Source organism: Drosophila eugracilis, unplaced genomic scaffold (genome assembly GCF_018153835.1).
Source record: "Drosophila eugracilis isolate 14026-0451.02 unplaced genomic scaffold, ASM1815383v1 contig_1765, whole genome shotgun sequence".
Lineage (NCBI taxonomy): Eukaryota > Metazoa > Arthropoda > Insecta > Diptera > Drosophilidae > Drosophila > Drosophila eugracilis.
The window spans coordinates 1,737,371-1,759,872 of record NW_024572605.1 but is presented as its reverse complement, the minus strand read 5'-3'; the positions used below and the strand labels follow the sequence as shown (position 1 = coordinate 1,759,872).

The window sequence follows — 22,502 nt, the reverse complement described above, 5'->3', positions numbered from 1 at the left end:
TTGACCGCATTTGGGTTTCCAGCTAATTGTCGCTTATCAATTCACATAGTCAAACGGCGGCAGTTCAGCGGTGTCGGCCAAAGAGAGGCGGTCGTTGAGGTGGTGCAGTCGGCTGTTGAGGTGGTTCGCCTCCGTCTTGTGGTCTACTCTTCGCCAACAGCGCCTTAAACGGCCGAAAACCATGCGGAGTATGGAAAAGATGTCCATCAAGCAGTTATAAATGAGCACATGGCCCATCTCCACCAGTCCCATCACGCTGACGCCGACGAACAGGGCCAGGACGCCTCCAAAGGATACTGGGGAAGGGTGAGATCATGGTAAGAAATGTGATCAATGAGTTTGTAGTAAATTCTAAACTCACCCACTAAATCCTCAAAACTGTAGACCACATCCCGTCGCATTCGAACCTTCGGGGGGATTAGATCCCAGCGGAAACTGGATGTGGCTGTCTCGCTGCTGGCCACCTCCTCGTTGTTCTTGACGCCCCACGAGCTCTTCTTCACCGTCTGCATGGTGTACTCAATCTCCGTGCAGGTGGAGGGGCACTTGCAGATGTGGAGTGCCCAGATGGGCCACTTGAAGTCCATCAGGCACTCGAACCCGGCGGGATTGCAACTGGGTCCCTCGACATACGGATAGAAGAACGGCACGCAGTTGCACATCTCCAGAGCCATCACGGCACGACATCGGGCCAGGCACAGGGATTTACTATAGATCTGTTTGTAGTATTCAAGGGAAGGTGTCATTAATAAAATATTCATTTAAAAATAGTACAAATCAAGAAAAGCAGATCAAACCTATTATTACAGACTTAATATAAAACATACAAATTAAAAGATTAGTGCTTATGGTTAGCATCAAAAGTTGTTATCATGGAAATACCAGCTCAAGTCTTTATCGTTATATGACAAATAATATAAATAATAATAACAATATTAAAGTACCAAGCACGTGCTTGGGTAGTAAGACATTGTTTTAAAAATTTGAAGTCAGGATGCAGGGGAGAATATTTGAGTTCCTTGCACTGATATCGCTTATCAGGTGCTGCTGCTCTATTTGACTTGAGAAATTTGTTTATTTGCCGACCCGAAACGCAGGGCATCGCTCCAATACCAGAGCATCGTCACCCAGATAAAGTGAATACCTTCAGGTTGGACGTCTCCTCGTTGTTGAACACACACTTGCGCTGCGCCACGCTCAGTTGGCGTAAATTTTTCGATGCCCTGGAGATGGAATAGCATATAAATCAATCTCTTTATGTCCCGGCATGGCTATAATCCGTAGGTCTGGTCTACTTACACCGTTTCGAGCACCTTGAACGAGGCCGTTATCTCGTCGGATTTGTGCAGGGCCACAATGTTCGCCTCTGTGGCCGAAACCTCAAATGGCGAGTGGACGTCTAGCTGCAAGGTTGATTTCATGTTTTACTTAAGGCTCTTCAATGGCTTCCATTGTGCATCACCCACCACGCCCGTACTTTCGTACAGATCCATCCGGATATAGCACTGTTGTTTGCCGTACTGGCAAGACAAGGGCTGCGGCATCAGCTCATAGGCAACGGGTCTGAAGATAAAGAGGATCCTAGCTTGAAGGATTACATCATACCCTTCAATACTTACTGGCCACTCAGCACCGTGGACATGGGTGAGTTGATGGCGTAGCAGGATCCTCGCTCAGTCATCACCCTCTGAACATGGACCTTAAAACCGGAGTCAAAGCTACTGATGACCTGCTCAAAGGGTCTGTCCACCCTCTGGATCATGTCATACAGATCAATCTGATCGAACCGCTCATCCTCAGAGAACTTGGCCAATTCCGCGTAGTTACCCGCCGTGGCATTCACCACGGCATAGAGAAAGTCCATAAAGTAGAAATAGTCCTCGTCGATAATGGACACATTCCACACCTCCTGTATATACTCGTTGGCCTTAAAGGAATCGATGTGGTCGTAGTAGCAGAGGGTAACTGCGGGCAGGGATCCATTCCAGCCACGATAGTCCCGATCCACGGATATCACGGTAGGTGAGCTGAAATAGCGTTCCAGCTGAAAGCGACTGAGCACCAGAGCGGCAATCACACTGCTTATAACGACAGCCAGCCAAAAGACCCGTTCCAATAGGTGAATACTCCGATTGACGCACAGACTCAGAGCCAGGAGGCCCGTTTCAGCTCCAGCCTGAGCAATCACATCCCATAACCTGTCATACACTCGAACGCCTCCAGCCAAGAGCACTCGAAGAAAGGCCAGCAAACCTCTAAGGATCCTGCCAGAGATTCCTTTTATCCAATGCCACACTCGTTCATTCGACATCTTTTACCAAGTGGAAATCAAAGGTAGTTTGTCAAGGCTTTTATTTAAATGTGGTGTTCGACGCCCATTAGTGATTTATTTTCATTATACAAAGAACAAAACCCGCAGGACCAGGATCAGATTTTTATTCAAATGTACACCCAGCTGGATCTATTGAGGGCAACACCCATTAGCGATTTATTGCCCAGTCCGATTTGTATGAGGAAAATGACAATGGCCATCAGAACGCCGATGAACTGGCGATGGACAAAGGCTAAACATAAATTGTTGCAACAAAAGGGTTAATGGAGTGTCTGCCACCACTTACCCCGCCCAAAGATAGGGTGTCCAATGTCACGATTCCACAGGCTTCCAGGGGTTGGTCGATACTCGTATGAAGTTCCAGCAAGAAACGATTAATGGTCCGCTCCAGGTGGGAGCTGCACACCTCAAGTTCATTGAGCTGCTGACAAATGTTGCATTTCTGGGGGATTATAGATGGTGTATATATCAAAATGAATCCCTTTCTAGATTACCTGTTCCAGAATCTGCTCGTTGACCGCCAGGATAAAACAGATGCGTCCGCCATGGAGGAGTAACCAAAGCAGGCGATATATCAGCAACATGTACTCATTCCACAAGGGATTATCGAAGAAGTTGAAAACCAAGTAGAGCTCCACACAAAAGCTGACCAAGGAATTGATGAAGTTTAACAGAAGGAAGATGCCAAACCTGGATAGCAACTTCTTATGGAGTTGCTCAATGAGATTGCAGGTTGATCGCATCTCTTCGACTAACAAAGTAGAACCCCCACCCACATTCACCAGCGCAGCAAAGGCGGACTCATACCGAGCATCCAGTTTATTTATGTCTCCCGGAGGCCTCTGCCGCAGCCTTAGCTCCTTAAGACTTATCCTCATCCGCTCAAGCAAGAGCCATTGAAAGTGCACAGGAAGTGCATACTGGAGAATCCCTAAGCTCATCATAAGGGCAGGCAGATTGTAGACACTGTTACTTATCCAAGTGGTCCAGAACTCAAAGTTAGAGTTGATCACGTCCACCAGAACACACAAGCCATGGAAACCCGTAACAACCACTATTAGGTGAAGAGTCCTCTGACCATGTTTCGTATAAACAACACGAATAGCTTTGCTTTCAAGTCCTCTGATCACGAGGTGAATCTGGGACTCCACGTCATGAGCAGAGGGATGATTTGAGATGGCATAGTAAACGAGGATGGCAATGGTCGACATGTTTCCCGGGAACTCCATCAAGTAGAGTAGTTTCTCGATGGTGGGCATCTCCACTTTGAACTCTATACACTTACAAATGCTTCCTGCCCAGACGTATAGAAGCAGAAAGAGGCACCACAAGGAATGAAGCCAGTGAAGGATTCCCTTTCTTCCACTAGGAGATACACCCAGGAATCGGTTGATGGACAGCAGAAGATTCTCCCAGCGCTGGCAACACGAACCGTCCATCCTGAGGTGCTGCCAATTAATGATAATAATTAATAATAATGGTTAAAGGGATTTACTTTTAATTGGTGTGATTAATGATAGGACTAAAGGTCTTGACAGGCTTAAATGGTTGTAAGAATTTGTAAATCATCAGTAGTCATAATGTGGAGGACAAAGCAGCAACCTATTAAACGACCCAAGCTTGGGACTTGGTTAAGAGAAAGGTATGAAGATATGAACAAGCCAAAGAAATCCTTTTATAAAATATATAAATAAAATATCCTCGCAGATCTTCTTACCATCAGCCATATGTAGAAAGACTCAAGCAGATTTATAAGACTCTTTATTGGTTACTACTGATATCAGTTTTGGCAAATACAGCACCAATAACTATTCTTCCAGGCCCCCCGAATAGATTCTACCGATTGCTGCACCTATGTTGGATGGCTTTGTGGTATGGATGCTTCGCCTTGGCTTCCTACTGGGAGTTCGTGCTCATCACCTTACAGAAGGTTTCCTTGGATCGCTATCTGAATGCCATTGAATCTGGAATCTATGTGATACACATTTTTGTGATAATGCTCCTTACTATTCAAAGTAGAAACTGGTTTCCAAAGATCATAATGGATATAGTAAGATCTGATGTGGAAATGTGTTATGCCGTGGATTGCAAGAGAACCAAAAGGTTTATCCGGTTGCAGATGTTCCTTGTCTGGGTTTTTACCTGTTCAGCTATTTCAATTGATGTATGGAGCCATAAATGTGTGATATATAGATCGATCCTAAGCATAAACAGCTTTATAATGCCCAATATCATAAGCAGCTTATCATTTATGCAGTACTACCTACTGCTCCAAGGAATCGCTTGGCGTCAGAGGAAGGTAACCGAGAACCTGGAGCGAGAGTTATTCCACTCGGCGAACCCTCGAAAAGCTAAAATCCAAAGATTTCGGCTGCATCATGCGGATCTCACCAGTTTCACAAAGTTGGTCAACCGCACTTTTCAGTACTCAATTGTTCTCCTTTTCGTGGGATGTTTCCTGAATTTTAACCTGGTCCTGTTTCTAGTATACCAGGGTATTGAAAATCCGGCGCTGAGCGACTTTGCCAATTGGCTCTATATGATCCTTTGGCTGGCCATGCACCTGGGAAAGGTGTGCAGCATCCTGTACTTTAATCAGAAGATTCAGAATGAGGTAGGACAACATAAAATTTAATTTTAAAACTTCCCTTAAATACATTTGTAGCAATCCAAGTGCTTAACCGTATTAAGTGGGTTGTCTTGTACTGGAAACGATCTTCAGGAGATCGTTAAACACTATATTCTTCAAATGAAGACGAGTGTAAGGCAGCATGTGGTAGGTGGAGTTATCGTATTGGACTTGAAGTATCTAACAGCGGTGAGCTTGCAAATAGTAGATTTATTTGTATTAACTTCTATTTTTATAGTTACTGGTGGCCTCTGCTGATTTTTTCATCTTCCTGCTGCAATACGATGTCACCTATGAGGCTTTGTCTAAATCGGTTCAGGGGAATATCACAAAAAACTAAGATGGTTCTATAATTAAACTGCATATTCTTTTTGGAGATACTTAATTTAAAGTTTTGTCAAATTTGTGGTGTTAAAATTTAAATATATACAAAAATAAAATAAATATAAACACTTACCTGCTCGAGGTCTTTGCTGCTAGCTAACATTTCAAATTGGCGCCATCTTCGTAATCGATACTAATCGATAATTGCCAGGGCCCAGGGCGAGCGTACAACCCTGTCTGCGAATGTGAAGTATCTTGTTTTTTTGCACGCCAAATAACTTTAATTTTGCTAACCATGTGCGACGTTGCAACAGTGCAGAAAATTGCCAATTGCTTGGGCGTGAATCCCGGCAAGGTGCAGCTCAACGAGGAACAGGTATAGATGATCCCATCCAAGTGTTTGACCCTCAAACCAAATGATTCTCACGGCCACATCAATTTATTTCCTATTGTGAAGGTCGTAACGCGCACGAGTGGCCAAAAGAAGAGTGTCGCTGGATTCGCCACAATCCTGGAGAGCCTGGCCAACGAATCCAAGTCGGAGACCGCACAAAACAGCAAGGCATCACGGGAGGTGGAGGCCCAGGTGTACCAGTGGATCGAGTTCTCCGTTCTCTACGTGGCGCCCGGTTCCAAGGACAAGTACGTGTCCAAGCAACTGCTCGCGGACTTCAATAAACTCTTCGCCAGCAAATCGTATCTCGTGGGTCACTTCATCACGCTGGCCGACCTGGCAGTGTACTATGCAATCTATGATCTTGTGGTGAGTGGCCTAAAAATTCCATATTTATATTACAGGTCAGCTAATCTTCTTTTGACTGCATTCATTTTAGAAATCCCTCTCCCCAGTGGATAAGGAAGCCTATTTGAATCTTTCCCGCTGGTTTGATCACCTCCAGAACCGTCCAGATGTTCACCAGGGCGAACCCCTGCTGAACTTTACCACCATCTACCTGCACGGCTGGGCCACAGGCACTCACATCTAATCCCCCGGAACATCTGCATCTATTCACATCCAGTCACAAATGAGACACTTAAGTTATTTATTTCTATTGCATTTCACAATGTAGTTTTGTGTGTGATTATCATTTAATGCCAATGAGAGAGTTCAGCGTTGGAATATGAAGAATCGTTATTGTAGCCCACATTACGAGTTGTTCTTTTGATAATTGGATCTCAGCCGTAGCTCCGAATCACGTGCCCTTGCGTTGCGTCGCCGGTGCAGCGTGGGCTGTGTAGCAGCGACTCCTGCTGCGCCAACATCAGTTCGCCTGGACCTCGCGCGGCGAATTGAGGGAATTGCCCATATCCGTGGGCTCTGTGCACTTCCAGAGGCCGTAGGTCTTGCCCACGGTGGTCTGCCACAGACGCAGAGTGCCATCCTCGGAGCCGCTGGCGTATAGCTCGCCATCTGGGCTGAACTTCACGCTGTGCACCGGTCCAAAGTGGCCTTTGAATGATTCTGTCGGAGAATAGTGAATTAGGTTTCACAGTTTCGTATATGTAAATCGATATTGCCACTTACCAATTTCGTTTCCTGTGATATAATCGAATTTGTACATCTTAAAGTCCTCGCCACCACAAACGAAGACATGTTTATCCGGATGCAAACTGGCCGACGACACGTTCGTCGGCACTTTCACCTCCTTCAGCTTCTTCAGCGTGTCGATTTCCCAGAAGCTAATCGAGGAGCCATGCGATATGGTCAGGATATGGTTGTCGCTTGAGATCTCCAAGCTGTTCGGATTGCTGTTGAACTGCAGGCGCTGCACCTCGATGCCCGTCATGCGATCCCACAGTCGCACTGTCTTGTCCTCAGCCGCCGAGATGATGCACTTATCCCCACGGCAGAAGAGCGCCCGCTTGATGGCCCCCGTGTGTCCGGCGTACTCCTCCGGCTGTGCCTCGGGCTGCTCCAGGTTGAAAACCCTCACCAGCTTCTCGTTGCTGCCAGTCACTATGTTCTCGGAATCCATGTCAAAGGCCACGCTCTTGACGATGTGCTTGTGCTGAAAGCTATGAATCTCGGCGCCGCTCACCGCATTCCACACCTTGCCGGTGAAGTCAGCCGCTCCCGAGGCAGCCAAAGTGGCATTTCGGTTCAGGGTGGCGTTCCATACGGCTCCCTTGTGACCCTCGAAGGTGCCCACCCAGTCGCCGGTGTCGCCATGCCGCAGCATCGGGCTGCCATCTGCAAGATTCAGATCACAATTCTCGGTCAGTTGCATTCGCTTTCGCCCGGCGAGCGTGCGTGCATAAATTAGCGAACGGAAGCCACCTTGACTCAATGCCGGTCGCCAAGGCCAACGGCCTGGCTGCCGCTCGCAATCATGCAAGCGAGCTCCCCAAGTTCACGTCACTTGCACTGCATCGATCGGCGGGATCGGGAGGCAGGGTGCTGCCATACCCAGGCAGGTTGATGCAGTGCAGGGACGTGGCTTGTTAGTTCGTTCAAAGCTACATTTCATTTCGAAATGTGAATGGTTATCATTTCGCGGTTGCGTTTTTAATGAATGATCCTCTAAGCACATGTACAGTGGCGAAAATTATAACCGTTTGAAGGACTACTAGTATTGAAAAATGACTAATCTTTGGGAATATGTATTGAAGAAAAAAAATAAAATGAAATAATTTGATTAATAAATAATTTCCTCAATCTAATTTATACAATTACTGTGGCCTTCCATTTGCTAATGATTCAGCATAATAAATACTGCATTTAATAATCGAATTTATATAATAAATACGGTTTTTGGTTCACAGAAGTATAGAACAATTAACTAAAAAAACGCGTTGATTTTCTGGAATAAATTACTATATAAGTCACCCCCAGGAAGTGTATCCACTGACCAGAATCTTCCAGATGACTCTTTTTTCCTGACAAACGAGCAGCTGCATATACACAGCATATAAATATAGAAGTTCTCAAGGTGCTTCCTGAACTGAACCGAAAGCAGAAACGAGCAGTTTCGAAAAGTTGCTAAACAAGGGGAAGCGAGTACGTTAAAAGGCGATAACGAAAACAACTTGAACTTGCAGTGGGAATACGCTCTTTCCGCATAAATGCAACATTTAGCGAAAGCAACGAATGCAAAGTGCTTGTAAAAAACGAGCAATAGCACTAGCAATTGCAATTGCAATCGCATCGACTAGCTGACACCTCAAGGCAAAGAACGCGGGTTTTGTAGCATGCGAGTGCGGGAAAAGGGTTCGCACTCGGAGCAAACAGGTTTCGCTCGCGATGAATGCCTTTGCATTTGGGTCAAGGTATCGCACGGGCTAGACAGTGCTACATCATGTTTGCCCGCCAGTAGTACATATGTTTCGCGAACTGATGTAGCATCTTTTCTAAGAAAACGATCATTTATCAAAGAAAGCCTGCCACTGTCAATATAGTTTATGATTTGTGTTGGGTCTCTAACTGGTATTAACCCTACCTATACATCATAAACAATATCAATGTCATGTCATGTCAACTATATCTAGATAGTTTCAAATATCATGTGCGTGTACTGGCCTGATCGGAAGGTAAGCTAGGAAGGTGCAACCTTCGTGCGAATATTTTTTATCCTGCAGACTATCTTCTACAATAACAAAAATTATTTGATGTTTCTCCGATATTAATATTCTATAAATTCTATTAATCTTAAGAAAATAGAAAAAAAATAATATGTTTAGCGAATGCAAGGACATAGACGCCCTTCTTATATTTAGTTCCTGAGTAATTCGACCTTCTAGCTCTACCGAAAGGTCCATATTTTTTTAGAAGTCTATGATATTTACATATGTCATACCAGATGACATTTTTTATGTGGTTTTCTCGAAAAGAAACCACTGTGCGACAACGGAATACAGTCTATATATAGTCCACAAGGACGCCTAATCGCATGCGATTTCGGCAGACGACTTTTACCTTTGCAGGCCGAGATGAGAAAGTAGCCGCTGTCGCAGATGTCACTGAAGTCCAGGTGGACCACGGGTCGTGTGTGTCCACTGCAGGTCAGCGGGATTTGTCGCAAGTTATTGGCAGCCATTGTTGTAGAATATCTTAATCCGTCTGTTAATGTCCACTCCTTCCTTCCTTCCTTAATACTTGTTGGTTTGTTCGAGGGTAGCGACCGTTATGTCGTGACCGTTATGTATGTGAGAATCTTGCAAAATTTGCACTTAATGGATAATCTGTCGCTTTTTGGGGGTTTACTTTGCACTTCGATCGGTTATTTCGCCTAATTAATAACTCTTCACAACAAATGATTTTCCCGTTCGTTGCTGAAATTCGTGATCCCGTTGATGCGCTCCTCCAACGCAAGCCGTTTGCTTTTGTTGCTTATTCGGTTTGGAAAAATCGTGCAGTGTATTTACAATTTATTGCGCTGAATTTTATAAACAAGAGGAAAAATAATTATGCGACACGTTGTTGTTGTGGATGGACGATTGGTAGCCGACTCCAGTCTCGATAGCATGTCCCCACACTACCTATCGATGGTGGTGGTCGCATGAAGCGATTACTGCTAGAGGTGGGCGATGCCAGCTAGAGCAGTGATTGGGTAACAAAGAAACCCGTGCTCGAAATCGGAATCAGGAAATTATTGTTCAATCTCAAACTTACAAATATATGATATTGTTAAAAAATTTAAATGTTTAATGTTTAAATGTATTTTTTTGCAATATTCACACCAACAAAAATCACTCCCTAATCACGAAACTATCGATACCTCGAGTCACGACATATCGCTGGGATATACCACCCCTATTTACTTGTCAAAATAGCCAATTTTCATTCGGGCCAGGAATCGACTGAAAATATGTCTGCTATTCTAAATCACGCAATTCGTCGCCAATTTGGCGCTACTGCCGCCCGGAATATGTCCGGAACCGCCGCCGTGGCCGGCGAGCACTCCGGTAAGTGTCCATTCGGAGTCCCAACGGTCAAATACGTCCGTCTTTGTAAGGTTAAGGTTATGTAATTTGACTGTTGGGCAAGATCGATTGGAAAAGGAGTCGTTCTTATAACACAATTCCATTATTATATGTTATCTTCCAGGTGGCTACAAGGTGTGGAAGCGCCTGTCTTTCTTCGTTGCCGTTCCCGCTGTGGGTCTTTGCATGTTGAACGCCTACTTGAAGCACCAAGAGGAGCACGATAAGCCCCGCCAGGAGTTCGTCAAGTACGACTACCTGCGCCGCCGCGAGAAGCGCTTCCCTTGGGGAGAGGGCCAGAAGAGCTTGTTCCACAACCCCCATGTCAACGCCCTGCCCGACGGTTACGAGCACTAGGTGGCCACCGATAATTCGCGGATGTATTCGTTGTTTGGTAGTGATAAACGTTAATGTAAACTGAACTTTAGGCGGAAATACACAGACCTACTGAAAACACCATTATTTAAACTCCAGTTGGCGCTTCAATAAAGATCAAATCAGAGCGAGAACATCCCTAAACGACTGCAGAGATGGTTGATAAATCTAAGGTTGGACTGCGCCAACTTAAGTATTGCCATTAGAACTTCCATTCCAAAAATGCTTACTGCCTTGGAATACATAAACAGTTTAATGTGTAAGCATATACATGGATACATTCTTTGATTCTGTTATTTAGAGTACCTATTTTGCGGATCTACGATTTTTAAGGGAGCGTTCTTGTTTGGGAGGGACCTTAACATCCTTCTTCACTGCTGCCTTTGGTATGTCCCTGCTACGAGTTTGACGCGAAGATTGCTGGGTGTCCTTTAATGCTATGACTTTTCGCTGCTTTGCAGGCGGCGGCGTAAATGAGTCGTCGCTATCATCTAGGTGATCCTCATCAAGAGTATCGTCTTCCAAGTACTCAGCCACGAATTCCTCTTGCTTAATGTCATCCAGCTCTTCTTCCTCCTCAATATGTTCTTCCTTTTCCTCACCTTCGATGTCGTTTTGGTATGGCTCCATATCAATCACATGCTCTTCCTCAATGTGATTCTGAAGGCAGTTTTGAGTCAAGAAGATGTGATCGCAAAACTCGCAGGCGTGACGCTCGCTCTCCTTGTGCTGTTCCATATGGGCTTCGACGCTATCGATATCGTCGATCTGCTCCCGGCACAGAGGGCACTTAAGAGTCGCTTCGGCATGGGTGGTCGAGTGGTCCAACAGACTGTTGTATGTGCTGAACGAAATCTTACACTCGCTGCACACGAACGAGGCGTCCGAAATCTGCGTGTGCATGCGAAGGTGCCGCGAGAGATGATGGGATAATAGGTACGACTTAGGGCAGTACTTGCAGGGATAGGCTCTTTTCCCGGCGTGGGCAACCAGATGGCGAGCCAGCTTGGATGCAGTGGAAAAGGTTCTCTCACAGTGCTGGCAGGGGAAGGGAAGATTGGTAGAGTGGACAACCTGAAAGAATAAAGTTAATAAGTTAGCAAACCAAGTTTTCTCTATATAGTTTATCCGCTTACCTCGTGGCGCTCCAATCCCTGTTTGAAGGCAAATGACTTGGGGCAGACGCTGCACTGGAATGGACGCTTTTTCATATGCCTCTCGGCGTGCTTCTCCATTTCCTGGCGCGAAAGAAAGGGTTTCTCGCAGTACACGCAGATGAACTTTGGGACATCCGTGTGGGTGCGTTCGTGGCGGTGGAGTAGTGCATTCCGGGTAAATGCCTTTCCGCAAACGGCGCACTTGAATGGGCGCTCGCCGGTGTGTACAAAATTGTGCTTGGCGAGGTCGTACTTTGAAAAGAAGCTCTTCTCGCAGTGGGGACACTGGAAACTACGCGAGCGGGCGTGATTCAGGCGATGGATTTCGAGCAACTGTTGCAGTGGGAAAGAGCGTTCGCAATCGGGACACGGAAATACGTCAGTGGCAACCTTCTCGGCATTCTTCGTCGGATCACTACTATCATCTAATGGCATTTCAGCATCCAACACCTCTGTCACGATAGCCACGTTTCCACTGTCATCACGCTTGACTTTGGGAGTCGCTAAACGCGGTTCCACCGGAGCAGAGGGTCCCTTATTAAGGATCCTAATCGACGACTTGTTTAACACCTTTGGTTTTGTGAGTGAAGGCTTGGGAGCAGATTCGACGAACTCCTTATCTAGTTCGTTGGCCATGTCTTCTAGCATGTTCTGGACATCGTCCATTGAGAGCTCCTGATTGTTCTCAACCTTCAACTCGTAGGCATGCGAACGGCGATGCACTGGAGAGGTAACTACTACGTTCTTCTGGGGCACCGAAGTGGTCTCCAACACTTGCACATTCTCGATGACCACCTTGTTCGACTTGGCCATGGTGTTAAGGAGCTTTTTGGGACTTTCTGTTGCATCGGGTGATGCTCGGGGTATGACCACCACCTTCTTGGGGGCCACCGTCATCATGGGAACTCTGGGCTTCTCCAGCGGAGAGGGCCAGTTCCCGGTTAAGGGGTATTGCCGAAGGAGGGTCTCAGCCCGCTTGCACATTTGCTTAAAGCGGTAGCAGTGCTCAAAAAGAAGTCGACATTCCAAGCAGATGAGTCCAGGCATTCCGTCACCGGCGTAGACCTATTGTATTAAAACAAATAGAGAGAAGAATTTTTACACTGCAATATACAACAAAACATACGGACGAAACCTTTATCATAAGAGCTAATAATAAAAATAGAAAATAATACTTGGGGGTGTCCCTCTTTCAACCAAAAGGGAAAAATACGATTGTTATTTCTATAAAATTGTTGTTAGTATTTCAATATCACTATATTAAGTTTCAACCTTTTCTAAATTTAAATAAAACGCAAGGGCCCGCCAAAAATCGTAATACCCCCTACAAAATAAAAACAAAAAACCATCTTAATCGATAGTTTAATCGCATCGCGAATAATATAGCTATCGACGTCTGACCACCTCTGCTTGGCGGCAAGTGCATACACACCACTACATAGTGCAATCGCAGTTTGTTTTCGCGGCGGCGAGCACGCTCAACCTCCGTTAATTGATTGATTGAGCGCTAAGCACGTCACGTCTGATCTGAGCCATAAAAGGACATTCGGTTGATTGTTTAAACTTGAATTGTAACCGACAAAAGCTGGACAAGAAAAACAGCTGTGCTGTGAAAAGTTTGGCCAACTCAGCTTGCTAAGAAGCAACAGAACAAGAACCGCACCAGAAAGGGCGCAACAACTAAAGGAGAGAAAGAACAAGAATAATCGAAGGAGGAGGAGGTAAGAGTCGAACAAAAGGCAAGAGAAAACACAAGGAGAAGCACAAACAATCAAAACAGAGTGCCGAAGAGGGACACAAAATGACGGACGAGTGCATAACCAGAATCAACGGAGTTTTCAACGGGAACGGAGCGGGAAATCGGAGCAGCATTATAGATGATAGTGTCGATGCCAAGGGCTGTACGCCGGAATCGGTTGTTGTTGGTGGTGCAACTGCAGCGAGGTAGGTCCATGTGCGCTCTCTCTCTCTCTTAGCTCTTTTTCTCCTTTCTCTCGTTATGTTTTGTGTTCATTGATACTTGATAAGAAGTATCATTGTATTTTTTATAAAACGATCGATTTTTGATAGAATTTCCCTTTTTAAGCGTTTTTTTTCTCCTAGAAGTCCTTTAAATATCATGGTTAATAACTGTTTCATTAATTATTTGTTGAATAATAAATAAATTAAAATAACTGCGTATATAAAGGCTGTATTTATGATCCACATTCGTTATCTTAAACTTTTGTTCTTATAATTAGGTTATTATCGAGAAGGTTTTAGTTAGTCGTAGGTCTTATCCTGTAACTTTTTTGCTTCCTGGATTAATCATTATTATAATTTGTCTTTTTTTGGAATGGATATTGTTTGTATAAAATATAATAAAATATTTTTACTTCATTAATGTTAGTACATCTTTGAATATAAAAGAAACTCAAACTATAGTGTTTATAGTGCAATTGTATAGTATTTTATATGGAGAACAAGTCAGTTCCAACTTGCGTTAATTGCAAACAAATTTAACAAAACAATTGACTCAGTCATGAAAGTTAAAGACCTATAATTCAGTACGATCAATTTGTCAGATATTTGAGTGCGAAATAAAAGGAGAAAGCCCATTCTTATCATAGTTTCAATGGCCTATTTAAGTCTAACGAAGTACTTTCTTGATAATTAAAAAATCCGTATCAGTAGCACCTTCTATCTTAGCCTTAGTCATGAATATCACTTATTTATAAATAAAAAGGATTACTATGTCTAACAATCGACTGACAATCAATCCGTGAAAGTGTTTTCTTATCTTGAGGATTTAATTTGATTATGAAAGTCATACGCAGTATGACTCCAAGGCATTGCGAAACGCCAACTAAACATATCTTTACCTAATCAAACGATAATTAATGATTGCTAGTTTTAGCCAAACCCCAAATCTAATCTTATCGAGCTTGCAAATATAGTAGAATTATTAAATAGCAGATCATTTGTTTGCAGCACCCCCCTGCTTTCGGCCAACAAATTTGTGGCCCGAATGCCTGTGGAGCGATATGCCAGCGAGTACAATATGAATCACAAGCACCGCGGGCTGGCCCTAATCTTCAACCACGAACACTTTGATATACCCTCTCTGAAGTCTCGCACTGGGACGAATGTGGACGCCCAAGAGCTAAAGAAGGCCTTTGATACTCTGGGTTTCGCAGTGTCAGTGTACAAGGACTGCAAGTTGAGGGACATCCTAAAGAATGTCGAGAAGGCGGCCGAGCAAGACCACACGGATAATGACTGCTTGGCTGTGGCGATCCTCTCCCACGGGGAACACGGATACCTATATGCCAAGGATACGCAGTACAAGCTGGATAACATCTGGCACTACTTCACTGCCTCCTTCTGCCCTTCGTTGGCGGGAAAGCCTAAGATGTTCTTCATCCAAGCTTGCCAGGGCGATCGTCTGGATGGAGGAATCACTTTGGAAAAGTGCGTCACCGAAACGGATGGAGAGTCCTCCATGAGTTACAAGATACCCATACACGCAGACTTTTTGTTTTCATACTCAACCATTCCGGGTAAGAACATTTAGCTACGATAAATATCAAAGTATTTTACGAACTTTCGTCCAATTTCAGGCTACTTCTCCTGGCGGAACGTAGACAAAGGCTCCTGGTACATGCAGTCGCTGATCCGAGAGCTGAACACTAATGGCAAAAAGTACGACATGCTCACCCTGCTCACATTCGTCAACCAGCGAGTAGCCCTAGACTTTGAGTCGAACGTGTCCGGCACCCCGATGATGGATCGCCAGAAACAAATTCCCTGCCTCACCTCCATGCTGACGCGCATACTGCGCTTTGGCGACAAACCGAGCGGCAATAAGGCCGGCTAGAAACAGCGTCATGATTTTTGAAAATAAGCTGACCAAACATCTACCGCAATCATTCACTTTGGATTCCATTTCACTTCAAGTCTAGTTTTAGGTGACGCGTGCCATTATCCCGAAGGATATGTTGCACCTCGACTCCCTTTCATTACCCTCGTCCCCACTCATTTCAGGCCTTATCTATGACGAAATTTGTTGTCCACTTAAGTCTATGATAGACTTATCCCTAAGCATAAGCAGCACTTGCCAATCAGCAAACCCACAAATTTGAGATAAGATAACACAATGATGAATTATACATATACACGAAGACTTTTATATTTGATACGCATAAGAATAAAAATGAATTGATTAAAAGTTTGTGTGTTTTAGGGGATAAATCAGATATAAATTAAAAAAAATATGTTTATTCGCTGAGATAGTGCAATTAAATGAACCTTAAGAGGAATTCGAATGAGGCTAGTATTGGAAGCATAAACATTTGAAACAAAATGATGAACATTTAAAGTTTATTCCTAATCAGAAACGTTGGGCAAGTCGAGTTTCCAACTTATTCTATTCGAATAAAGGCAAATCTGTTACAAAACCAGATTGGGAAGTACTTCTATTTCATAAGGTGGTTTGTAAGGTTTGCGTTTAAAATATATTCAAAATTCTTTAGAGAAATTTGATTTTTTTTTTTGGCGCCAAAAACAACTGACAGCTCTTACGGGCGATCAGCTGATGGCGCATATGTGTGCGTGTGCTGCAGTACAGTTGTCACAATTGATTAAAATGGGTTTTTTCACGCCGCCAAAAAAGGGAAACTCCAGTTGTTATTACTTTGTAAACAGGGCGTCCAGGATATGAACCCCTTTTCAAGGACTTTTTAGATGAGGAAAGACCAGGGAAAGGGCTACTGTGGGCCGTGCAAACTTAGCCAAGACGCCATTGCAGTCAATTCGGAAACCCACGAACAATTTCTTAGCCAAGTTATGCGTGGCGTTCAATAGTGCAAGTTAGAACCCCAGTGGTAGTGTTATTCCGCTTACCTCGATCGCCGTCATAGCCATGATCTGCAGCGGAAGATTGGCGGTGGTCTTTACTCGCGGGTTTTCCTCGAAAATCGAGGCCAACTTCTGCTCCGTCAGACAAAAGCGACAGACCTTCTTTTCGGTCAAGAGAGCCTCGCGAGCCTCTAGTTTCTCGGCCATCGCGACAATTTAAAACCAACTCGATTGCGGGCTAAAGTAAATAACGCGAAAACTCTTCTGTAAAATAAGGACAGATTGGAAAAGCAAGGAAAACAATCCGCTTGGCGTCTTTTAGAGATGCGAAATATAAAAGTATCAATATATCGATAATTTTTGAAAAATATTTATATCGTGATTTGGCGATGTCGATATTTTTCAGTAATATTTCAAACCCATTTCTCTCCACCGTTTTCGGAAAACAATTTTCCCGGCAGATGGCGTTATTTTTTTTAAGGCAAACTGTACTAAACTACCGGATCTGTTACTAGGGCAAATTAAAAAATATCGATATCCAAGTTCCATTCTGATAATTGAGGGCGTCTCGACTAAATGCTATACGATTTTCAAAGAATAAATAAACTTAAACTAACGAACATTTTCGAAATAGAAAAAATATAAGCTGTATTTATTTATCGTATTTCTAATCCTCAAACTAATCATCGGAGTCCCTCAGTCGAGCCTGCGTCTGTTCGCCAATATCGTAGATGACATTTTGTTGGAGCAGCTCGTGGGCCTCGTACTTGAGGGACTCCTCGTAGGCGTACTGGATGCTGGTGTCGTAGATCATCAACTTGCACTTAGCCAGCGCCAGGATGGAGTTTCTTAACCGGGCGATCACTTCCCGGTCAACTCGCGGTATATGCTCGTTCAAATTTTGAGCGAATCCTCCCTCGCCACCCTCCTGCTCTTGACCTTTGGTCGGTGATATCCAGATGTAGCCATTGTTACCCAGGATCACGGAGGCGCCGCAGGGCAGATTGTGAAAGTGCATCTTGCGCCGCTTGACGAGAGCGGGAAAAACCTTAACTAGGATGCCCTGCGACAGTTTTCCGTACTTCAAACTGCGTGTGTAGAGGGAAAGGGTTCCCTCCTCGAAGATGTTCTGCAAAACGTAGGATTTTAGCAAAGAAATCCCATCATTCGCTATCTAATACCGACCTGGACCTCCGCAGAGATGAGATCTCCTTCGTCCAGATAGCGCCGCATCATCTGTTCGTCTTCCGCGGATCTCCGCCTGAGTTCACCTCCCGGAAGATTCACCGAGGAGAGCAGAAGAACGGAGTCCAGCCTGGAGTTGGTGTCTACTCGCCAGCGCTTTTGCTGCACCTCACTGACGCGTGCCACCACCACGTCTCCGATTTCGCCCACATACCGACTCTTCAGGGGACGCACTGATATGAGCTTGTTTACCTTCTGAATCACTCCTGCTACAGAGGCTTTTATGTTTTCGTCCTCCACGAAGGTTCCGTGACCACGCATGAATCCCGCTTCCGGCATCAGCACTTCTCCGGGAGTGTAGACCCTGGGAAGGTTATCTGCGTGGGCAGCTAGGTCTCGCCAGTCCACCCGATCCAGGGCCAGTTCTATTGCTGCATTTGTGGACATCTCGGATTCCAATTCACGAGGTAAACAAAAAATTAAATTTGAGCGAGGTAAATGAAGAACAGCTGGCAAAACACGCGCGCCGTAGAACTGGTTCCGGACTTGGTGTCAGTGGTTCGATAGCTTCGCCGCATCTGCTGTGGTTATCTATTAAGGCAATTGGAATTCAAATTTGAGTACCAACCAAAATTTGTTTACTAAAAATTATACTTATATCCGAGTTTTGCGTTTTTTTAATTGTACTCGCGATATCTCTAATGTCTCAAAATAACTACATGTGTATGTGTGACTGTAGATTTCAGAGTTTAAAAAAACGAGAAAGGAATTACCAGTTACCAGTTATTTCCCTTTTTATTTGATAACGTTTTGTGGAGTAGTCTTAAGAGTTTCTTTGTATGTACATATAAGCATATATATGTAGATACTAGGAAAACTTCAGTACAGTAAACTCCAGTTAAGACATATTCGACATTCTATGATTTTTCCCATATAGTATATTTACAAATGTAAATGTATGACTTAATAGAAAACTTGATAACTTGAGCTTCACTTATTTTTATTCCTATTCATTTCGAGTTCCTCCGAGTGTGGAGTCGGTTCTCGAGCGACAACTTTCAAGTCTTTATAATAAAATGCCTCGCCTTTTCTTTTTTGCCTTGCTGGCTTTAACATCCCAGATCGAAGCATTTACCTTTTCACCTCATCCTAATCGAGTGATACATTTCCCGAATCATCTGAAAACCTACTTAAACCAAACGCGCAGTTCCTACTTTGGATACTCTCTCGTCATCCGTCCAACCAGGTGAGTTGCAAGCTTTTTACTTTGGGATCTTTGAGTAATTCTTCTGAGTAATTCCCACCAAAATTTAAGTTTTTCCTGAAAAAACTTTCTTATATTTCAATACAGCATTTTGGTGGGTGCTCCTCGGGCGCAATCTACCTTGGAAAAACAGAACAACATCGTCGAGAGTGGGGCGATATTCAGGTGCTCCGTGGAGGATGGAACCTGCTTTCCATATGTCCTGGACTCACATGGAAATCTTGACGCGCCCCCCGACTTAAACAATTTGAAATCGCAGGGCAAGGACTACCAGTGGCTGGGTGGATCAATGGACGGGGGAACTCAGGACACGGATAAGCTGCTCGTATGTGCGCCCCGATTCACAACTCCCCGATCCAACAGCAACGACAGCAAGGAGGGCTACCTGCACGGAATCTGCTACTGGGTCATGGACACCTTGGCGAACAACCCTCGTGCAAGTGACGTGTTCACCATCTGTCCACTTCGCTTAAAAAAAATGCAGATGATGAAAGGAGATCCTTACTTCTACATGGGGGAACTAGGCTTAAGTGCACATGTGCCAGATGATAATTCGCAGTTCGTGATTGGAGCGCCAGGTATTGATATTTGGAGGGGATCGGTGATCCTGTATCAGAGGAACAAAGTCCGGACCAATAGACGCCCAATGACAGACGTGGCAAAAAACATCTATAATCCGGAATTTGACTCAAATATCCTTCAACCCAGCTCATGGGGAGAGAAGATGTACTCTTACATTGGGTATGCCGTTAGCTCCGGATATTTTGACAGTGACAACCTGAGCAAGCTCCTCTACATGGCCACTGCTCCCCATGCTAACAACAATTTAGGCGAGGCCTATATCTTCGATGCCTTGAGCAAGAATGTCAGTAAGTTGCATGTCTTTCAGGGCGAACAGCTAGGAGACTTCTTCGGCTACTCTGTTCTGGCGGAGGATCTCAATGGGGATGGACTAACGGACGTTATCATCTCAGCACCCCTATACGCTGCAGGGGAATCCTATGACGTTGGCGCCCTTTATGTGTACATCAACAAGGGTTTCGTAAGCATTATGTTAGTGCAGATTAGTCAGACTTTCTTTCTAATTATAATTCTTATCTTTGTAGTTCAACTTTGAGCGGAAGATTGTTCGGTCTCCGGTCGACAGTCCGGGTCGGTTCGGAACGGCTCTCTCCCGACTTGGCGATATCAATCATGACGGTTACAATGGTGAGACCTTGAAATTATATAACTTAAGTGGTGTTATTTGCTTATGCGACTCCTCAACTGACAGACGTGGCCGTTGGAGCTCCCTTTCATGGAAACGGAGCGGTTTTCATATACCTGGGCAGCGAGGATGGATTGAGGGATCAGCCGTGTCAGCGACTGGATGCCCCTTCTGAGAAACCTTCCCAATGGGGTTCATACATGTTCGGGCACGGCCTCTCCCGTGGGTCGGACATAGACGGCAATGGAATCAACGACATGGTCATTGGAGCTCCCAATGCCGAGGCCTTGTATATATACCGTACCTATCCAGTGGTCAAAATATATGTCACAGCAAAGTCGGAATCGGAAGAAATCAAGCCTTATCAGGATAGCGTAAATATCACTGCCTGCTACCGAATAACTACCCCTTCCCAGGCGAATGATGTGCAGCAGCAACGGCTAAATATGCGGATTAACATTGATAAGCTTCTAAAGCGGGTGAAGTTCGCCCAGACGCAGACCAATGAGTTGATCTTTGAGGCGAACGCGGGTCCCTCCACTATGTGCCGTGACTTTGTGGTCCAGGTGGGCTATAAGGGCGAGATTCTAACAGATATTGATTTGGAGATCCATTACGAACTGTCGAGGAAGGTCCCATACTGGGAGGGTGAGGGTGACGGCTTAGAGTTAACAAGAACTTAGTTTCTAATGTGCTCTTCCCCAATAGAGTTCTGTGAAACCTGCGCAGTGGTCAATCCATCGGATCCGACGGTTTCCACGGGTAAGATCAGCTTCATTACGGGATGCGCCACCAATGTTTGTGTCACTGATTTGCAGTTGAGGAGTCAGCATGTAAGGTAAGCTGGGATCCAAAAGATTTTAGAAATGCTTTTTAACAGATTTCAACATTTACCCAGAACAACCTATACTTTGGGCACTACCAACACCCTCCGATTGAACTACGAGGTCACCAGCATTGGAGAGACCGCCTACCCGCCCCAATTCAACGTGACCAGTCTTCCTCGTCTGCCCTTTGCCCAGGTTCCTGGAAACTGCAGGATCAGGGAGGAAGCTATGGTGTGCGATCTGAACAGCGGACGACCGCTGGCCAAAGGTGACACCGACTCCCTCACCATAATTTTCGATGTGAGTCAACTTAGTGGGTACTCATTGATCATAGAGGCAGCTGTATTCAGCGCAGGAATCGATAGGAATCCCACCGACAACCGCTGGAGAGACGTTATCAGCCTGAAGGTGCTTGCTAAGGATGCCAGAGGGTAATATTCAGTGGGAAAGGATTACACATTGGTTAGATCTAATTTGGATTGATTGTTTTAGAGGTTCCACAGACGGTCGGATTGTCCTCGACAAATATTCCGCGGAAATCGTCAACAATTACGAGATCATGCTTGGGTCTTCTACATTCAAACCCCTCATTAATCCAACTAGCCTGCAGATGGGGGCCACTTATAGTTCCGATCTGTTGCCCGGCAAGCTTTACGACCAAAATAATGTGCCGGATAAGTCTATTAGCCCGAACATGGGTTTTAAAGTGGATATGATTGAAGATTTAAGTCCTTTTGAGTACTTGGTTCCGATTTTAACCGATCTGAAGCTTCTCATAGAGAATTGTTCCAATATCACTTTAATGGTAATTAATCAAAATATCAAACCAAATGTGATCTTCAAGATGCTGAAGGAGGAACTGCCCATCTTGTACATAATTTTGGCTGTGGCCGTCGGGTTGCTGATCCTCGCAGCAATAACTTATGCTCTGTTCAAGGTTAGTATTGCGATTGATAATAAGTTATTCTTCTACTTAGACGGTTTTTAATCCTTAGCTTGGCTTTTTTAAACGCTTGAAGAGGGATGAGCTGAATATTTTGAAAGCCAACCATGGCCCCCTACCAAATCGGGATGAAAACCACGAGGATCCAACTATGATCCAAGAATTATAAAAGCCTTGTCACAAACAAGATTTAACGCTTTTTTACTTATTCAAATCTAAACCAAGAATATATGAATAGTTTTAAATCTGAACATTAACCCTTTTATATATATTTAAATAAATTTAACCGACAATAAATCTTTTATAAAAGGAACGTTTGAAAACATGTAATATTCGCGCGCACTCATTCAAAATTGATAACAAAGTCTTAAGACTGGTCTTTGTTTGTTCGTATATGGTTATTCCAATATAGTTTGAATTTATTTCGAAATTTAGGATCATATCGTTTATATTATACATATATATGGTACACATCATATGTTCATATGTATATGTAAGACTCA

The 22,502-nt window shown here is 44.4% G+C and overlaps 10 protein-coding genes across 10 annotated transcripts; 5 read left to right on the top strand and 5 right to left on the bottom strand.

Annotated features, from left to right (window-relative positions):
- Positions 1–36: 36 nt before the first annotated feature.
- On the bottom strand, positions 37–2,311 carry LOC108109188 (sodium channel protein Nach). The gene is made up of 6 exons (XM_017217622.1): positions 1,620–2,311; positions 1,467–1,563; positions 1,300–1,403; positions 1,145–1,223; positions 362–716; positions 37–296 (listed from the first exon to the last, which is right to left on the bottom strand). Exons 1-6 carry the CDS (start codon positions 2,309–2,311, stop codon positions 37–39), a joined length of 1,587 nt encoding a protein of 528 aa, XP_017073111.1.
- A 128-nt stretch (positions 2,312–2,439) lies between these two features.
- On the bottom strand, positions 2,440–3,771 carry LOC108108858 (putative gustatory receptor 59e). Its single transcript, XM_017217075.1, has 3 exons — positions 2,827–3,771; positions 2,619–2,774; positions 2,440–2,547 (listed from the first exon to the last, which is right to left on the bottom strand). The coding sequence occupies exons 1-3, from the start codon at positions 3,769–3,771 to the stop codon at positions 2,440–2,442; spliced, it is 1,209 nt and encodes a 402-aa protein (XP_017072564.1).
- A 141-nt stretch (positions 3,772–3,912) lies between these two features.
- On the top strand, positions 3,913–5,301 carry LOC108108857 (putative gustatory receptor 59f). Its single transcript, XM_017217074.1, has 4 exons — positions 3,913–3,974; positions 4,040–4,946; positions 4,998–5,150; positions 5,200–5,301. The coding sequence occupies exons 1-4, from the start codon at positions 3,913–3,915 to the stop codon at positions 5,299–5,301; spliced, it is 1,224 nt and encodes a 407-aa protein (XP_017072563.1).
- A 205-nt stretch (positions 5,302–5,506) lies between these two features.
- On the top strand, positions 5,507–6,430 carry LOC108109244 (eukaryotic translation elongation factor 1 epsilon-1). The gene is made up of 3 exons (XM_017217722.1): positions 5,507–5,661; positions 5,743–6,048; positions 6,119–6,430. The coding sequence occupies exons 1-3, from the start codon at positions 5,581–5,583 to the stop codon at positions 6,269–6,271; spliced, it is 540 nt and encodes a 179-aa protein (XP_017073211.1). The 5' UTR covers positions 5,507–5,580; the 3' UTR covers positions 6,272–6,430.
- LOC108109243 (serine-threonine kinase receptor-associated protein) lies at positions 6,312–9,763 on the bottom strand. Its single transcript, XM_017217720.1, has 3 exons — positions 9,199–9,763; positions 6,811–7,476; positions 6,312–6,747 (listed from the first exon to the last, which is right to left on the bottom strand). Exons 1-3 carry the CDS (start codon positions 9,317–9,319, stop codon positions 6,548–6,550), a joined length of 987 nt encoding a protein of 328 aa, XP_017073209.1. The 5' UTR covers positions 9,320–9,763; the 3' UTR covers positions 6,312–6,547.
- A 274-nt stretch (positions 9,764–10,037) lies between these two features.
- On the top strand, positions 10,038–10,659 carry LOC108109125 (cytochrome c oxidase subunit 6A, mitochondrial). The gene is made up of 2 exons (XM_017217521.2): positions 10,038–10,187; positions 10,330–10,659. The coding sequence occupies exons 1-2, from the start codon at positions 10,091–10,093 to the stop codon at positions 10,560–10,562; spliced, it is 330 nt and encodes a 109-aa protein (XP_017073010.1). The 5' UTR covers positions 10,038–10,090; the 3' UTR covers positions 10,563–10,659.
- A 151-nt stretch (positions 10,660–10,810) lies between these two features.
- On the bottom strand, positions 10,811–17,125 carry LOC108109122 (zinc finger protein 557). The gene is made up of 3 exons (XM_017217518.1): positions 16,619–17,125; positions 11,717–12,802; positions 10,811–11,654 (listed from the first exon to the last, which is right to left on the bottom strand). Exons 1-3 carry the CDS (start codon positions 16,778–16,780, stop codon positions 10,887–10,889), a joined length of 2,016 nt encoding a protein of 671 aa, XP_017073007.1. The 5' UTR covers positions 16,781–17,125; the 3' UTR covers positions 10,811–10,886.
- LOC108109123 (caspase-1) lies at positions 13,166–15,944 on the top strand. Its single transcript, XM_017217519.1, has 3 exons — positions 13,166–13,681; positions 14,708–15,276; positions 15,337–15,944. The coding sequence occupies exons 1-3, from the start codon at positions 13,539–13,541 to the stop codon at positions 15,591–15,593; spliced, it is 969 nt and encodes a 322-aa protein (XP_017073008.1). The 5' UTR covers positions 13,166–13,538; the 3' UTR covers positions 15,594–15,944.
- Positions 17,126–17,195: 70 nt separating the features above from the next.
- On the bottom strand, positions 17,196–18,305 carry LOC108109124 (exosome complex component RRP4). Its single transcript, XM_017217520.1, has 2 exons — positions 17,759–18,305; positions 17,196–17,702 (listed from the first exon to the last, which is right to left on the bottom strand). Exons 1-2 carry the CDS (start codon positions 18,203–18,205, stop codon positions 17,253–17,255), a joined length of 897 nt encoding a protein of 298 aa, XP_017073009.1. The 5' UTR covers positions 18,206–18,305; the 3' UTR covers positions 17,196–17,252.
- Positions 18,306–18,789: 484 nt separating this feature from the next.
- On the top strand, positions 18,790–22,275 carry LOC108108856 (integrin alpha-PS3-like). The gene is made up of 8 exons (XM_041819696.1): positions 18,790–19,004; positions 19,110–20,064; positions 20,129–20,231; positions 20,296–20,877; positions 20,938–21,067; positions 21,128–21,487; positions 21,549–21,993; positions 22,052–22,275. The coding sequence occupies exons 1-8, from the start codon at positions 18,835–18,837 to the stop codon at positions 22,166–22,168; spliced, it is 2,862 nt and encodes a 953-aa protein (XP_041675630.1). The 5' UTR covers positions 18,790–18,834; the 3' UTR covers positions 22,169–22,275.
- The last annotated feature ends 227 nt before the right edge of the window (positions 22,276–22,502 follow it).

Bases quoted from the DNA above. Each gene is read 5' to 3' on its own strand.
- LOC108108857 (XM_017217074.1), top strand. From the start codon at position 3,913: ATGTGGAGGACAAAGCAGCAACCTATTAAACGACCCAAGCTTGGGACT. The intron at 3,975-4,039 runs GTATGAAGATAT...ATATCCTCGCAG, and splicing joins GGGACTTGGTTAAGAGAAAG to ATCTTCTTACCATCAGCCAT. The intron at 5,151-5,199 runs GTGAGCTTGCAA...CTATTTTTATAG, and splicing joins ACTTGAAGTATCTAACAGCG to TTACTGGTGGCCTCTGCTGA.
- LOC108109124 (XM_017217520.1), bottom strand. From the start codon at position 18,205: ATGTCCACAAATGCAGCAATAGAACTGGCCCTGGATCGGGTGGACTGG. The intron at 17,703-17,758 runs GTCGGTATTAGA...TACGTTTTGCAG, and splicing joins TCATCTCTGCGGAGGTCCAG to AACATCTTCGAGGAGGGAAC.
- LOC108109122 (XM_017217518.1), bottom strand. From the start codon at position 16,780: ATGGCCGAGAAACTAGAGGCTCGCGAGGCTCTCTTGACCGAAAAGAAG. The intron at 12,803-16,618 runs GTAAGCGGAATA...TTAATACAATAG, and splicing joins TGGCTATGACGGCGATCGAG to GTCTACGCCGGTGACGGAAT. The intron at 11,655-11,716 runs GTAAGCGGATAA...TTATTCTTTCAG, and splicing joins AGGGATTGGAGCGCCACGAG to GTTGTCCACTCTACCAATCT.
- LOC108108858 (XM_017217075.1), bottom strand. From the start codon at position 3,771: ATGGACGGTTCGTGTTGCCAGCGCTGGGAGAATCTTCTGCTGTCCATC. The intron at 2,775-2,826 runs GTAATCTAGAAA...ATAATCCCCCAG, and splicing joins ACGAGCAGATTCTGGAACAG to AAATGCAACATTTGTCAGCA. The intron at 2,548-2,618 runs GTAAGTGGTGGC...GTCCATCGCCAG, and splicing joins ACACCCTATCTTTGGGCGGG to TTCATCGGCGTTCTGATGGC.
- LOC108109188 (XM_017217622.1), bottom strand. From the start codon at position 2,311: ATGTCGAATGAACGAGTGTGGCATTGGATAAAAGGAATCTCTGGCAGG. The intron at 717-1,144 runs GTATTCACTTTA...TACTACAAACAG, and splicing joins AGGAGACGTCCAACCTGAAG to ATCTATAGTAAATCCCTGTG. The intron at 297-361 runs GTGAGTTTAGAA...ACCCTTCCCCAG, and splicing joins CAGTTTTGAGGATTTAGTGG to TATCCTTTGGAGGCGTCCTG.
- LOC108109243 (XM_017217720.1), bottom strand. From the start codon at position 9,319: ATGGCTGCCAATAACTTGCGACAAATCCCGCTGACCTGCAGTGGACAC. The intron at 7,477-9,198 runs GTAAAAGTCGTC...TGAATCTTGCAG, and splicing joins TCTCATCTCGGCCTGCAAAG to ATGGCAGCCCGATGCTGCGG. The intron at 6,748-6,810 runs GTAAGTGGCAAT...ATTCTCCGACAG, and splicing joins TATCACAGGAAACGAAATTG to AATCATTCAAAGGCCACTTT.
- LOC108109123 (XM_017217519.1), top strand. From the start codon at position 13,539: ATGACGGACGAGTGCATAACCAGAATCAACGGAGTTTTCAACGGGAAC. The intron at 13,682-14,707 runs GTAGGTCCATGT...ATTTGTTTGCAG, and splicing joins GGTGGTGCAACTGCAGCGAG to CACCCCCCTGCTTTCGGCCA. The intron at 15,277-15,336 runs GTAAGAACATTT...GTCCAATTTCAG, and splicing joins TTCATACTCAACCATTCCGG to GCTACTTCTCCTGGCGGAAC.
- LOC108109244 (XM_017217722.1), top strand. From the start codon at position 5,581: ATGTGCGACGTTGCAACAGTGCAGAAAATTGCCAATTGCTTGGGCGTG. The intron at 5,662-5,742 runs GTATAGATGATC...CCTATTGTGAAG, and splicing joins TGCAGCTCAACGAGGAACAG to GTCGTAACGCGCACGAGTGG. The intron at 6,049-6,118 runs GTGAGTGGCCTA...CATTCATTTTAG, and splicing joins ATGCAATCTATGATCTTGTG to AAATCCCTCTCCCCAGTGGA.
- LOC108109125 (XM_017217521.2), top strand. From the start codon at position 10,091: ATGTCTGCTATTCTAAATCACGCAATTCGTCGCCAATTTGGCGCTACT. The intron at 10,188-10,329 runs GTAAGTGTCCAT...GTTATCTTCCAG, and splicing joins CGTGGCCGGCGAGCACTCCG to GTGGCTACAAGGTGTGGAAG.
- LOC108108856 (XM_041819696.1), top strand. From the start codon at position 18,835: ATGCCTCGCCTTTTCTTTTTTGCCTTGCTGGCTTTAACATCCCAGATC. The intron at 19,005-19,109 runs GTGAGTTGCAAG...ATTTCAATACAG, and splicing joins CTCGTCATCCGTCCAACCAG to CATTTTGGTGGGTGCTCCTC. The intron at 21,488-21,548 runs GTAATATTCAGT...TGATTGTTTTAG, and splicing joins CTTGCTAAGGATGCCAGAGG to AGGTTCCACAGACGGTCGGA.